The 15,600-nt window shown below is 45.2% G+C and overlaps 3 protein-coding genes across 3 annotated transcripts; all 3 read left to right on the top strand.

Annotated features, from left to right (window-relative positions):
• Positions 1 to 411: 411 nt before the first annotated feature.
• On the top strand, positions 412 to 4,183 carry LOC120698013 (glucan endo-1,3-beta-glucosidase 8-like). Its single transcript, XM_039981446.1, has 2 exons — positions 412 to 938; positions 2,375 to 4,183. Exons 1-2 carry the CDS (start codon positions 586 to 588, stop codon positions 3,483 to 3,485), a joined length of 1,464 nt encoding a protein of 487 aa, XP_039837380.1. The 5' UTR covers positions 412 to 585; the 3' UTR covers positions 3,486 to 4,183.
• A 1,372-nt stretch (positions 4,184 to 5,555) lies between these two features.
• LOC120698012 (probable choline kinase 2) lies at positions 5,556 to 8,872 on the top strand. The gene is made up of 7 exons (XM_039981445.1): positions 5,556 to 6,081; positions 7,126 to 7,247; positions 7,340 to 7,535; positions 7,816 to 7,933; positions 8,047 to 8,094; positions 8,197 to 8,297; positions 8,394 to 8,872. The coding sequence occupies exons 1-7, from the start codon at positions 5,701 to 5,703 to the stop codon at positions 8,499 to 8,501; spliced, it is 1,074 nt and encodes a 357-aa protein (XP_039837379.1). The 5' UTR covers positions 5,556 to 5,700; the 3' UTR covers positions 8,502 to 8,872.
• Positions 8,873 to 9,479: 607 nt separating this feature from the next.
• On the top strand, positions 9,480 to 15,110 carry LOC120698011 (tRNA(His) guanylyltransferase 1-like). The gene is made up of 14 exons (XM_039981444.1): positions 9,480 to 10,004; positions 10,236 to 10,367; positions 11,788 to 11,832; positions 11,966 to 12,135; positions 12,370 to 12,455; positions 12,535 to 12,642; positions 12,712 to 12,841; positions 12,938 to 13,037; positions 13,134 to 13,265; positions 13,442 to 13,486; positions 13,572 to 13,741; positions 14,001 to 14,086; positions 14,186 to 14,293; positions 14,697 to 15,110. Exons 1-14 carry the CDS (start codon positions 9,898 to 9,900, stop codon positions 14,829 to 14,831), a joined length of 1,554 nt encoding a protein of 517 aa, XP_039837378.1. The 5' UTR covers positions 9,480 to 9,897; the 3' UTR covers positions 14,832 to 15,110.
• The last annotated feature ends 490 nt before the right edge of the window (positions 15,111 to 15,600 follow it).

The raw sequence follows: 15,600 nt of genomic DNA, 5'->3' as shown, positions 1-15,600 counted from the left end.
TTTTCCGGGGGGAAAAAGTGCAGAGAAGCTTGAGGGCCGTATGCATGGCAAATGTGCGCGCAATGCAAAAGTATGATGGCTACAAGCGTGGATTGGCCGAGACCTGAACCAAAACTAACCCAACGATTTTGATGAGCCTCCAATTCTATATCTGGCATGAACACCACCGCCAGTAGCAGGCTTTGCATCGCGAGCACAACGTTCCCGGGGAGCTCATCACAAGCTGGCAGCATGTGGCGTGTCATCCGAATGGTCTTTCTCGTGATCCCGACCGGGAGTTTCGATCAGACGGTGGCTGGTGAACCCGTGCAGAGCTAGCTAGCATCTCATCGTCCATGCATTCGGCGACGCACCTGCCACCCGATCATCTCGCCTCGCGCAAAACCTCTCCGCAATTGCATTGCTTCCCCAGCGACACGCCCGCGGAAGAAATCTCCCCACGCTCCTCGCCCGCTTCGCCGATGCCAGACCGCTCCTCCAACTCCAACCCCGCCCCCCCCCGCGACGCCTAGGCCCGTAGCGTAGCACCACAACCCCCACCGCCGCCTCGCCTCCCGCCGCGCTGCCTCCTCCCATCCACCTCCCATGGCGCGCCGCCCCGCCGCCGTCGCCTTGGCCGTGGCCCTGCTCCTTCTCCTGCTCCCTGCTCCCGTGGCAGCGGCGGCGGCGGCGGCCGTGGGGGTGAACTGGGGCACGATGATGTCGCACCCCATCCACCCGTCCGCGGTGGTCGAGATGCTGCGCGCCAACGGCGTCGACCGGGTGAAGCTCTTCGACGCCGACCCCTGGACGGTCGCCGCGCTCGCCGGGTCGGGCGTCCAGGCCATGCTCGCCGCGCCCAACGACCAGCTCGAGTCGCTCACCCGCGACCCGCGCCGCGCGCGCGACTGGGTGCGCCACAACGTCACCGCCAACCTCAACGCCGGCGTCGACGTCAGGTACCCCACCGACTGCCGCTCGCTTCTCTCCCGCTCCCGGAGTATAGTTACTAGCAACGTCCTTGTCCCTGGTGCGCTCGGTGGATCGGCTGCGGGGATGCCCTCGGATTTGCGTTGTATGATGACCAGTGTTGAGAAATGAGAAGAGGTGCCTTCGAGCTCGCGCATGATGATTGCTGAATGCTGAGTGCTTGACTAGCCTGTGCGGTACTGGGGTGCCAATGGGACGTGTTGTGTTCTGGTGCGCGGAAAATGTTTGATAGAATGCCAGCACAATGTGACATGGTGGTTTGTGTGCTGGTGATTGCGTAGTGCTTGATGCATAGCGGGATGTTGCAACGATATTTGCATGTTTTTGGACTTTTGGTTCATACGAAATGGATGCGATGCTTGCGCTGCGCTGCTATTTGTTCAGTTCAGACATTCAGGTTTCTCTTGCTGTTCAGAAGATATTACTTACAGTTACAGGCAAGTTCAAGTTCAGTAGTGCATTTTTTGTGTAGTGTCAGATGCCAGGGGCAGCCACCGCTGCATGCATGGCAGTGCATGGTTCATGTTGGTTGTAGAGCATCACCAGACTTTGCATGATGGTTCGCTCACAAGGAAGTTGTATTGTATATATGTGTTGTACTGTGCTTTGGTTTGTTCTATAAAATGTTGCGTTTGGGCGGTTGGGCCATATGTGCAGCTTTTGCCATGAGCTTAAGTAGTGTTGCATGTGAGATGAAACACTATCTATTTACAGTAGTATCAGCTATCAGGCATGTCATAGTAAGTGAGCAAGTAAAACACTAAAGTAGTCTAATCAATTGGCCAACCATTTGAGGCTCTAACTATATAGGCTGACAGCCAAAGTCAGGATGAACTTACCATTTATAGGCTCTAATTATATAAGCTGAAAACCGAAGTCAGTATGAACTTCATATTTGACTTATGTTGCACTAAACCTACATGCATGGCTTTGAGAATATTTGTGATAATTTAGATATATGTTTGACTGGTGAGGATCTAGGAACCATAAAGCACGTGTTGCATCATAATTTGGCATTTCTGGAGTTTTTCTGGACTTCAGTGCATGCCAGTGAAATTGTAATACCATGTTTAGGTAGTGACCTTTGTGCTTTTAATTTCACTAAGTAGAAATGTTCCCTTATCCATGAATAGTAGTATCATTTGTTCATGGCACACTTTTTTTTTCTCGTCTTTTCCCTTAAGATGATCCTTAAAAACTAAGATGTGGTGTACACTTATTTTGAGATACACAAAGCACAATGGTCATGGTTATTAATCACTAATCCATCATACTCATCGATATAAGCTGAGCACAGTTATTCGTTGAAATCGATGCACAAAATTATGCCATGATCATTCACTTTCATTTTTAGTGTCCTTATCATAACCAGTCCTGATACCTTAATTACATGCCAATTGTTCAGGTATGTGGCTGTTGGCAATGAACCTTTTCTGAAGAGCTACAATGGCAGCTTCATCAACATTACCTTTCCTGCACTCAAGAATATGCAGAAAGCTCTAAATGAGGCTGGCTTTGGTCAACGCATCAAGGTAGTTGTGCCGCTCAATGCTGATATCTACAGCTCCCCTGAGAACAAACCAGTGCCATCTGCTGGGAGTTTTCGCAAGGATATCAATGACCTCATGGTTGACATTGTTAATTTCCTCCATGCGAATAATGCACCATTTGTGGTTAACATCTACCCATTTCTCAGCCTGTACCAGAATCCCAACTTCCCGCTGAACTTCTCCTTCTTTGATGGTGCTACCAAGCCAGTGTATGATCAAGGAATGGTCTACGCCAATGTGTTTGATGCCAACTTTGACACTCTTGTCTGGTCATTAAGGAAAGCCGGTGTGCCCGATATGAGAATCATTGTTGGTGAAGTTGGCTGGCCAACAGATGGCAATAAGAATGCTAACGTAAAATATGCACAGAGGTTCTATAGTGGTTTTCTGAAGAAGATGGCCAAAAATGTTGGGACACCTTTGAGACCTGGTCACATGGAAGTTTACCTATTTGCATTGATTGATGAGAACCAGAAGAGTGTTCTGCCTGGACGATTTGAGCGTCACTGGGGACTGTTCACATATGATGGAAAACCAAAGTTCTCTATAGATCTCAGGGGAAATGGCAAGGTCAATTATCTGGCTGAAGTGAAAGGGGTGCAGTATTTGCCATCACAGTGGTGTGTATTCAACAAGGATGCAAAGGATAAGTACAAAGATCTGCCAGCCTCTGTAAACTATGCATGCTCAAATGCAGATTGTACACCACTGGGGTATGGGTCCTCGTGCAATGGTCTCAGCCATGATGGGAACATATCATATGCGTTCAACATCTATTTCCAGACGATGGATCAGGATGTCAGAGCCTGTTCTTTTGGAGGCCTTGCAAAGATCACAACGACAAACGCTTCACAAGGAGGGTGCTTGTTTCCAGTACAGATTCTGAGCGTTTCAGGAAGAGTGGTGCCACTGATATTTTTGCATCTATCCTTGGTTCTGTTAGTCTCTGTATTCACTCTACTATAGTCTATAGACATGGGAGGACAGTAGTAAGCACTGACATATTAGGTGATTGAAGTTGTGATAGGTTTGCACATGAGAGAGGAAAGAAGAGAAGACGAAATTGTTGAACTGAGTCGTTCTCTCTGTGTTCTCCTGGCAGTAGTACCCCTGCACTTTGGATAGTGAGAAAGCTACAATGATCGGGAGAAGCTAGAACTTCTTATCTCTACTTTTCAGTTGACTGCATTGAATAAGTGTTAAGTCCTGAAATCTTTTACGACATCGGTTGCTATGCTGGCTGCAGATATTGTACAGCAACATGACTTTCACTTCCGTTTTTGGTACCAGATACAGATGGTACCTGTTTACTGGGCACCAGTCGGTCATCTATGAAATGAACATTGGGGTCCCATGGACATTTTGTACAGCTTACCTGTCCTGTCCTGTCCTGTACCTGCGGATTTGGTCTCATCTGGACGTGTGAACCAAGTGAAGGAAACAGTTTCTTTTGTGTCTTACAGCTACACTGGTTTCGCAAGTGTGATATTTTTCTTTCGAGTCACTTCTCTAGGGAGAGAACTTAGAGCTGATTATTATCCCTTTTCAGCGCTCTTTGTTCCATTTTCGATTATCTTATTTCTTTGAGAACATATCTACTTATATTTGTCGATCCTTTTGGTCTAGTCAGTTCAGCCAAACCTAACAGGATCTGTGAAAGATCATACATTTTGGAGTCAGAAACATATGTCTAATTCATGACGAAATTCTGGACGATAACATTTTGTAGTATTTAGGTATGGTACGTCTTGTGTTTTTACATGCTTTCTCCCTGATGTCCGACCAAATTACACGAGTCGCTTTAATTTAGATTCCCTTCAAAGTTATGAACCTTGATGGCTTGATTGCTCATTAATCACAGCATGGTGTGGGGGCGGGTATCGGAATCTAAGTTGTTGCTTTGTCAATTCGTAATTTATTTTTTGATCGGTACATTGAGAAATCTTGATTCCGCATAAAGTCCACCATACACTCAGTACTCCCTCCATATAAGAAATAGATGATGTTTAGGACGGCGACACGGTCTTCGAAGTATAACTTTGAATGCTTATTTTTATAAAAATATTTGTTGAAAAATGATATATGTATATTATTATGAAAGTGTTTTTTAAGAAAAATATATTTATATAATTTTTACTTTTTCAAACTCAATAACTTAAAAGTTATTTATGATTTATATTCCCAATGTTTGACTCAAATCTTGTCCTAAACGTCATCTATTTTCTATATGGAGGGAGTACTTCTACAATGGGCAATCCTAGCCTCACGGCATCTAGTAGTGGGACATCTATATTTTCAATGAACTTTTTTTCATGGATACGAAATTCTAGATTCATTAGCAATTATTGATTATTCGTCCACGTCCACTCAAGAAAGTCGAGATAAGGAAGAAATCCACACGACACGACTTAAAATTCACATTGTTCGTTAACATGCAGATTTCGTTGTGATCAGCTTGTCCAGCTAGCCAGCTACTGTTGTTAGCACGTAGCTCCACACCAGATTGAAAGGTAAAGGATGGCACACACTGAGCGAGGGACATGTTGATTTTCCTACAATTGACATGCATGTGCAGTTACGTTCGCGTTGAATTCCTGCGGGTCGTTTCGAAGTGAATGCGTCGCGAAGGGCGGAGCCGCGGAGGAGTTGAACTCGGCGCGGGCTGCTTGGCTGACACACACCGCTGACAATGAAGTTAGCAGTTGATCCCATCCCTTTGTCTTTAAGTCTTTAACCACTCTTTGACTAGTTCTTGGACCCTATCCGAATAGCTGTCACTGTCAGGCAAATATTTTTCTGTGACCACTATTTACTCTCTCTCTCTCTCTTCTTCTTCTTTTTTGCTTGCGAGAACCACTATTTACTCGTTGACGAAAATGAAGGTCCACTCTCTCTCTCAAAAAAAAATGAGGGTCTGTAAAAAATAATGCCAACTCTTGAGGGTGAATCTGCAAGCTCCCGAGGCAAATATCCACCATTCCGTGCAGCTGTCTGTATTTATACCCGCCCCCTTCCCTTCCCAGAGACGAAATGAAACCAAGCAGCAGCGGAAAGACGCGCGCACGCACGGGGCACGGCTCGCGCTCCAACGCCCAGAGGCCAGCCCTCCCATTTCAGGAAAAGCAAAGATTCCGCCGTCCAATCCCGAGCCGAGCCGAGCCGCTCTCCGTTGATTCGGGGGATGGCGCCGAAGGAGAGCGAGCAGAGTCCGGCCGAGGCGGCGCCCGCGCCGGCTGAGCGGAGCATCCCGGAGGAGGCGCGGCTGCTGCTGCGCGAGCTGGCGGCGGAGTGGGAGGACGTGGCCGGCTGCGGCCGGGAGCCGGAGGTGGTGCCGCTCAAGGGCGCCATGACCAACGAGGTGTACCAGGCGCGGTGGCCCGCCGGCGGCGAGGAGAGGGAGGCGCGGACGGTGCTGGTGCGGGTGTACGGGGAGGGCGTCGACCTGTTCTTCGACAGGGAGGACGAGGTGCGCACGTTCGAGTGCATGTCGCGGCACGGCCACGGACCGCGACTCCTCGGCCGCTTCCCCAACGGCCGCGTCGAGGAGTTCATCCACGCCAGGGTGCGCATTCGCTTCCTTCTCTCTCCATTTTTTGTCTGCTTCCACAAAGTAGGATCAACCGTTCTTGTTCTCTATCCTTGCCATTCGTTTCCAGGTTAACCTTTCTCGAACCATTTTCGGAAGGAATCTGTCTCTTCTCTAGTTTTCTTTGGAATCTTTTGCTACCTATTGGGTGGGGGTATAGTAAGCTGGAAACACACGGTACTACATAAACACACGGTATACATTCACTAATACTAATGACATCATATTAGGCGTTTGTTTTCCTTCATAGAAGAATTGAGTGATGTTTGATTCTTCGTTCAGGAAAAAAGAGGGATATTGGTTTAAGGTTCAACCAACAAAAAAAAGGATATTGTAAATGCATTATTTATTCTTGGACGAGACAATGCCACATCGTGGACTGATTCAATGGTATATAAATGCGTGTTATTGTCAATTACTACTAGCGTGTTGATGTGTGGCTGTGTCTTTCTTTGAAACCCTCTTCCGCTGGTGATGTGTATGTGAACTGTGCTATCATAAATTTCAACGGGTTGGCCTTCGGAATCTTATCTGAAAACGATGATATAAATACAAGTCTCTACTCAGTGAACCAACCAATTGGTGTATTTTTAAATTGTTTTCTTGATACGTCTCTGAGATATTTTTTGCGACAGAAAACATTGAAATATTTGGCACCAGTTGACATTTCTTCTTGCTGATATCTGGTAGTAGTTGTAACATGCAGAATTCAAGATACGTAAACGCTAATAGGTCAGATTGGGTGTATCTGCTTCGCTTAATTACTCAACAAGACTAGGTCAGATTGTTGAAGTGAAAGGTCTTTTCATCATGGAAAAGATGTGAATAAAATAATGGTTATAGTGTCACTCTTTATTCTCCATTTTTCTGTAACACTTTAAAGAAGCATCTTATTCTCTTTACTTACTAAATTCAAATGACAAAACATGGAGCATTGGTTTCCATTTTTTACCATGTAATGAAGCATCGTATCCATTTTGTACAATTTAGGAAGAAAGTTGATGTAATTATTCCTTTCAGACATTTTCAGCTGCTGACCTGCGTGATCCGGAGATTTCAGCTATTATAGCCTCCAAATTGAAGGAATTTCACAACCTTGACATGCCGGGTTCAAAATCTGTGCTCATTTGGGAAAGATTAAGGTGCTGCTGATTTTTTTTCTAAGCATTTTTTATTGTAAAACGAAAATTACCATCAAAGTAAAGTACTAACTGTAACAGAGCATCATTTGCAGGAACTGGCTCAAAACTGCCAAGAGCTTGTGCTCCTCTGATGAAGCCAAAGAGTTCTGCTTGGATAGCATGGAGGAGGAGATTACTGCATTGGAGAATGATTTTTCAGGGGAACGTGAGTGCATAGGATTTTGCCATAACGATCTCCAGTATGGAAATATCATGATTGATGAAGAGAACAAATTGCTGACCATCATTGTAAGTTCTTGTTATTTAGCATATCTGCGTATGTTTTGCTCACTAATTCTGTTTTTCATAAGTAATTAGCTTGTCCTGAACATCATATATTTGGAAACAGAGGTTGTACATGTTGCAGCATTTCTGTTATGGCCTCCTTGCTTTTAGTCTGTCATAGGTTTCTGAACCCATGAACCCGAAGCTTTGCTTCATCTTTAAATGACTATCCCATCTGACTTATTCTGAATAAGTTGGAAAATGTATTGCTATGATCTTACTTTCTTCCCTACCGCCTTTGCAGGATTACGAGTATGCAAGTTTTAACCCAGTTGCCTATGACATCGCAAACCATTTCTGTGAGATGGCTGCGGACTACCATTCAGAAAAGCCGCATGTACTGGACTACACTAAATATCCAGGTACCAAATATATTTGAAGCTATTGGTTTCTACATTGTTATTTTCATCTTAGATATCTTGATGGGACCTATGTTTATCCACTCATCCTTGCCTTTGTGCTCATATCGCAACAGATACCGATGAGCGGAAGCAATTTGTGCAGACATACTTGAGCTCATCAGGTAAGCACAAATATTACATCACTTCATCAGCATCAGTTTAACCCCCCTTAGCAGATTACAAAACAGCATTAGTTCTTTTTGTCTCACTGCAATCTCTAACAGGTGAAGAATCTGACGCGGAGGAGGTAGAAAATCTGATCAAAAGCATTGAGAAGTACACCCTTGCCAGCCATCTAGTTTGGGGCCTCTGGGGAATAATTTCGGTGGGTTTTGCTCACGCAGATTCCACCACTCGTGTTACCTGTACTCCCGAATACCATGTCTGCCATCCATTGAAAACTCGCATCCTCTGGCTGCAGGAGCATGTCAATGATATCGACTTCGACTACAAGGAGTACGCGAGGCAAAGGTTCGAGCAGTACTGGCTGAAGAAGACAACGGTCCTAACTGCTCAGACTGCTGAATAGATCCCGGGCATCAGGTTCTGCACCGATGGCCTATTCTGCACATAGCTCGTCCAGTGCTGTCGACGTATTGACTTGAGACCTGTCCCTAGTCCCTGGGACAAAGATTGTGAGGAAAGGTAGATAAAAAAAAAAGGTTGTGAGGAAAGGTAGATAAAGAAAAAAAAAAGGTTGTGAAGAAAGGCTGAGCCCAGAGGCCAGGTCAGGCATTCAGGGCTTTATTCGTTTGGTAGTTAGGTTGTTCATAGTGTAAGGCGACAGCTGTCAATGAAGCCCTGATTGCTCGCTGTATGTTGGTATGATCACTTTCTGTATGCGCTTGCTTGGTTTGTGGTTAGCTTAGTATTGCATTTATGTCTTCAGTTTATGGAAAACATGTCTATTGGGTCTCAGATAAAGAGTTCCTGATGCGGGTTATGCACCTCTGCGCTCGGTGCATGCTTGTTCTTGGACTTGAGAGAACGGCAGAATCAGCAATGCGAAAGAAGAATGAAAGACCACGAACTTAACAATTCCGTCAAGCATTGGAAATTTGGACCATATGGGCTCTTCAGTGAACAAGAAGCGGACAAAGCAGCAAGCACCGATGACAACAAAATAGAATGCTAAATCTCAAGAGATGGGTCAAAATGAATCTAGAACTTGACATTCTGCGAAGTACTTAAAACGCAGGAACTGCATCATAAATGGTAGTGATGAGGGCAAAGTAGAACGGCACAATCAGAAGTACTAGAATGCAGAATCTAGAATGAAAAACTTCAGTGAATGCGTCATCTTCTGATCTTTGCGAAAAAAACACACTCCCTAATGCGAAAGTATGTAATTTCTAACAATTGAGCATGCCGGCCCAGTACTTTGTACAGAGGCTTAGCCCAATATCCACAAATCCTTTCTGACCTTTCACCAGCCCAATCAACCCGTTGGAGGCCCATGCAGTTTGTGGGCTCGTGGCTGCTTTGGACGCCGTCAGTAGCGCCCAGTAGCAAACACCAGCCCAAAATCTCAGGCTGTCAGGCACAGTCCCCTCTCCCCTTCCCTCTCGCCGCCGACGAGACGACTCGAGCGCCACCAGCCCACCACTCCCGCGCGCGCTCCTCGCTTCGCGTCACCTCCTCCCCCGCGCTGCGGCTTCTTGCACAGTGCGATCCTGCCCTCTTCCCCCAGCTCACGCGGCCTCCGTCCCCGCGCTACCGTCCCCACTTGGCGCCGCCGCCTCCTGACGCGCTCCTTCCCTCAGCGGGGAACCCGAAGCGTGGCCGGGATTCTCAATCGCTACGCACCGCGGATCTTGACCGCTCGTCGGCGCCGTCCCCGCGGTGCTTTATCTGCTACTTTCCAACCTGAAGCGTAGCTCGTCTGGTTGTGTGCATTGTGGGGGGGGGGGGGGGGGGGGTGATTGATGGCCAACAGCGAGTATGAGTACGTGAAGAGGGAATTCGAGTTCGATCGCCGTCTCCCGCCCTCGAACTGGATCGTGGTCCGCATCGACGGCTGCCACTTCCACCGGTGCACTTCTTCTCTTCTTTGTTTGCTCTGGTTTAGTTTAGTTCGCCCCCAACAAGCTGTGCACTGCTTCGTACAGGCATGTTTTACTAGTGGTTAAACAACTAGATTGGCCATGTGGTCATGCCAATCGCGCATCTAGTTTTGTTGGATCCGTGTCAATCGTGATTACCCGGAATTTGGAGCTGTTTTCCTTGGTTTGCTATCCACTAATTTCATTTTTCTCTTTTATAGGTTCTCAAAGATTCACGCTTTTGAGAAACCGAACGATGAGAATGCTCTAAGATTGATGTACACTTGTGCCACTGCTATTCTTGAGAAATTCCCTGACATAGTCTTTGCTTATGGTGTTAGTGATGAGTACAGGTACAGCATTAGACATCCTCTCATGCAAGTTCCATTATAAAACTCTATGCAATACAGTATATGACTTTGAATAGAAATTTTGAATTGAATTCCATAGTGTCCGATGCTTGTCGGTACCCTGTAGCAGGGATACCCACTCCTACTGCAGCAAGGCAGGACTCGCGTAGTCATCCGTAACTATGCCATAAGGGGCGGAGCAGCCGGGTCCCACGGGTCAGGCTCCTACCTCACCGGGCCAACGGCACCGGACCCGCTCCCCGCTCTGGGACGGGTCCGGTGACGCCACGTGTGCCTGAGGAGGGGAAGCTCCGAGCCAACAGCCGAGGGCTCGGACCCCCCCATAGGGGTCCGGGACCTCCCGCGTCCATCCGGACCTCCCACGCGCGTAGAACCAACATACCGTCGGGGGGGGGGGGGGGGGGGGGGTCCGGAGGCGCCACGTGTCCCGCGGGCGCGGGCGCGGGTCTTCCGCTGGAAGACTCGCCCACCCACCGCATTCAATGCGGGTGGTTGAGGCGTGCTCTGCCGCCGCGGCACGCGGGGCAGCCTTTGTCAGGCCTCACTGTAGACCGCATATTACCGAGGTACACAGTGCAGTCGCATGCGCCGCATTCGCGCAGAGCCCGTTTGCCGCATTAAATGGATATGACGGCACAACACTTTTCCATCATACCGCGTACGCCGCAAGCTACACGGCCCGTTCAGCTACGCTGCAGGCAACGCCGCAAGCTACACCCTGGCGCTGTTTCGACAAGACAGGGCATGGGTATGCTGGACGGAGGATTCCCAGGAGCAGAGCAAGAAAATCTAGGAATGAGATCTCCTTCGCCTGCAACACCATAAAGTATGAACATTATGTTATTTTATATTACATTGATTGGGCCCACCTGTCGGGGACCCAACGGCCATGTACGCGCCTCCCTTGAGATATAAAAAGGAGGCGCTCGCTACAGATTCTCAGACTTACTCTGGACTCAGCACTAGACACGCCAAGACTCTCAACCTCTTGAGAGCCCAAGCAATACAACACACAGTGGACGTAAGGTATTACGCTCCGGCGGCCCGAACCACTCTAAACCTGCTGCGTTCATCGTGTTCTTCCACCAAGATCGAACTAACCCTAGCTAACCCCCGAGTACTCACCCTCTGGGTTTAGGCGGGTGCACTACGCCACCCGGCTGTGGGTTTGCACACCACGACAATGCTTATTTTCCAAACATAAATGCAGCACATTATTGGTTTATATTTGGTTAAAGAGCACATTATGTAATTTATTTAAGAGTTGTGTTGTTAAACTGCAAGTACTGAATGCACATGGGGTCGGCAGATGCATTTATAATAGTAAAACTGAATTTTTTAGCATATGATGCATTATCTGCTCTATTATAATAATTTTCTTATATTCATGTTTACCCTGCAGCTTTGTTTTCAGAGAGGAAACAGAATTTTATCACAGGCGAGAGAGGTAACCCATTCATTTTCACTTTTTTCCGCTGATATTTGGAATGTTCATTGTGCGAAATTGCCTTTTCTTTTTGTTTTGAACTATGAGCAACTTCATGGCATCAATGATATTGACATCTCTACAATACCTTCAGCAAAATTCTTTCATTATGTGTTTCCTACTTCACTTCTGTGTACGTAATGAAGTGGAAAGACTTCTTTCCTAACAAAGAGTTGAAGGAGCCACCATATTTTGATGCACGGGCTGTATGTTACCCAAATTTGAAGACTATTCATGATTATTTGGCTTGGAGACAAGTGGACTGTAAGCTACTGAAACTGAAATCAAAATTTTCTCATATAGCAAATAAGACCTATTTATACTTTGGAATTTTTTGCCCTGAAGTCCTACAAGAAAATTGCATCATATCCACCAAAGTTGTACAGATCATGAAGCTTCATCAATGTAAAGAAAAAGGAATGATCTATTAATGCACCAGAATTGAGCAATAACTTGATTAGTTGGCTGATGTCCGTACTTTTGGTTTGTGGCTTTCAGGTCATATAAATAATCAATACAATACCTGCTTCTGGGCGTTGGTGAAATCTGGAAAAAGTGAACAAGCAGCTCAGCTAGCATTGAAGGTAGTATAAACTTGTCTTGAGTTGATGACCTTTCTGTTGCAATTGCACAATTGTTTAAATTCATCTTTTGTTTGTTTAGGGAACATTTGCAAAGGACAAGAATGAGCTCCTTGCTCAACAATTCCAAATAAATTATGATGATGAACCAGCTATATTCCGCAAAGGATCTAGTGTTTGCCGAGAGAAGGTAATACCACAAATGTTGTCAATTATGTAAACTAATATCTTTGTTATAATGTGTTGTGTATAACTATAGGTGGAAACAACAGTGAAGATTGATGACTATGGGACTCCAATAAAAAGATCACGATTGAAAGTTACAGTAGCACATGTCGATATCATAGGGCCTGAGTTTTGGGAAAATCATCAATACATTCTTCGAGAAAGTTTGTTTGAATTATTCTAGTTTCAGCTATCCTTTCAACTCCAGATCAAGTTGTGAATGTAAATAACATTAACCTAATTGATATGTTTGGGAACAGGCAAATTCATGCATGAGTTCGTGAAGAAGTTTGGCATCGACCGCGTTCTTCCACCTTGTAATTGGATTGTCGTCCGCATTAGTGGCTGCCAATTTGATCAGTGAGGAACCCTTTTTATCTATCAAAAACATGCTGGTTCTCTTTAGGATAGCTTGATTGCCTTATTAACACAGGGTTGATTCATTTTCCCGCCCAGATTCTCAATAATTCATTCACTTGACAAGCCAAATGACGAGACTGCTCTAAGACTGATGAGTGCATCTGCATCTTTGATGATGGAGCAATACCCTGACATTGTATTTGGCTATGGTTTTAGCAACGAGTATAGGTATGTATATGAAATAAATATAGGTTTGGCACAATAAACATTAATGAAAGCCGCAAGTGAAGCATACAATAAAGCTGAAATGTTATTATACATTTAGACAATTATTCCCTTGCAAATGACCATTATTTATTGGCATCCATTGCAGACATCCATTCTTACTGTGTTTATCATTGCAGTTTTGTGTTCCATGAGAAGACTGAACTATATCAGAGACAGGAGAGGTGGTTATCAGCATTATGCATGTACATTGTATTTGTGATTTAAGGGGTAGATACTTGACTAAAATGATGCCAACTTATTTTGCAGCTTAATCCTTTCATCATGCTCTTCATATTTCACTTCTTGTTACGTGACAAAATGGAAAGAGTTTTTCCCCCACAAGGAATTAATGCAGACACCACGTTTTGAGGCAGAAGCTCTGTGTTACCCAAAATTAAAGATAATATGTGAATACTTGTCATGGAGGCAAGCGGAGTGTAAGTAATTTACTAAAAAAAATGCACATCTGAACTTAGTTTAAAACATATTTGTAATATGCCTGTATTCATTTGTAGCGTGACTGAATTAGGTTTCAATGCTTGTATAGCTATATGCTGTGAATTGTGATGCATACTGATTAATGTCTATGTCCCTTATTTTTTTTAAGATATCCTACTGCAAAGTTACTTCATCAGTTAAAATAGTAAACCACAAGAGCAAAGACATAAATTGACCTTTATATCTGCTAACTTTCAGGCCATGCTGGCAACCAATACAATACATGCTTCTGGATGCTAGTGAAATCTGGAAAAAGTGAAGCAGAAGCTCATGAGATATTGAAGGTCTTCTTTCATTAATGCTTTAGTCGTTTTCCCTTGATCCTGGTTGTTTCCATACTTGTCTCATTGTGTGTTCTCTAACTGCTATAGTTTTGAATGCAGGGAACATTATCTAAAGATAAAAATGAGTTGCTATTTCAGCAATTCCAGATGAACTACAACAATGAACCTGCTATGTTCCGAAAGGGTTCATGTATTTATCGGCGAAAGGTAAATTTTTACTGCAATGTTGTGCTTTTTACGCGGTTACCATATTAGTATAACCCAGGAGTGATAAAATTGCGGCATTGGTAAATAAGAAACTTTTAGCTTGCCTACAAGATTGAAGCAGCTTTTCAGACAATCCTGAAATGAAGTTTCGGCTTGTGATATCATATATGCATACTTGATATGCCTGATTAGTAGGTCCCAATTGATTCCAAAATAAAATCAATAAAGTTGTGCATTTACATCACTCCAATTAAGTAAAACTTGGCAGCCAAGTTGCCTCCAGATTTAGTGTTCCTGTCTTATTCCAGTCAATCGAGCTGCTTCTTCGCGGCAAAAGATATATTCTAATGCTCTTACTTCCAGTTTTTTGTCATTTAAACGAGCCCATCGCAAATGTTTACAGGTGGAAGAACTTGCGGAGGCAGAGGGTGGCGACAATGGCACCGCAAGAGAACAGTGGGATGTGAAAGTGGACCACGTTGACCTGGGACCTGGATTTTGGCGAAAGCACCCTTGGATAATGACTAATTGCAATTAGTAGTTCCGACTGATACATGGTTATCATCAACCACTCTAGATAGATACCCCGACAATGTTGTTGTACTTGTGTCAATTCTTCCTCACCGGCCAGAAAAACACAGCTTTCTCTCCACGGATCAACCGTTACCTTCATCCTCTTTACGCTTATCGTTTTTTGAGTTATCTATCCATCTGGAGCCTTACTAGCGATGTTTTCCTTTTGAGCTGTAAATAGCAACATTTATTGTTACTCACACCCAATGTGATGCGCACACTGAATTACTAGAAGTTCGCTTAACATGCTGGGACTCAGCAAATCCCTTTTCGTTTCAATTCGAAATGTTGCCCAATGTGATGCGTACACTCACTTGCTGAAAGTATGCGTAACTTGCTGGGACTCGGCAAATCCTTTTCGTTCCTCCTCGAACTACAACACAAGAACTCCCTGGAAGATGTTTGAAGTGACCCTGCCCATCTTGAACCAAAGAGTACGGGCAAACACAACAGCTATTCAGGTTTCAGCTCCCCTAGACCTAAGACATCTGCCTACCAATAGTCCAATACTCTGGCAAGACTCTGGCGTGTGGTCAAGCCGACCTCTGCTTCTTACTTCGAAGCCCTGCACGCAGCGTGCTCCGGCGGCGATTCTGGCATGGCAGTGACATGACCCTAAGGAGCAGAAGCACCGGCCGCGCGCCATCGAGGAGGATGCTAGGGCAATCCACCGTTGCCTTCTCGGATTCAAGCCATCCGCTGGTGGTTGATGAGTAATGACAGGAGACTTGCGG

The sequence above is a fragment of the Panicum virgatum genome, chromosome 3K, assembly GCF_016808335.1.
Source record: "Panicum virgatum strain AP13 chromosome 3K, P.virgatum_v5, whole genome shotgun sequence".
Classification (NCBI taxonomy): Eukaryota; Viridiplantae; Streptophyta; class Magnoliopsida; order Poales; family Poaceae; genus Panicum; species Panicum virgatum.
The sequence above is the reverse complement of the archived record's forward strand: the minus strand, read 5'-3'. Positions and strand labels throughout refer to the sequence as shown.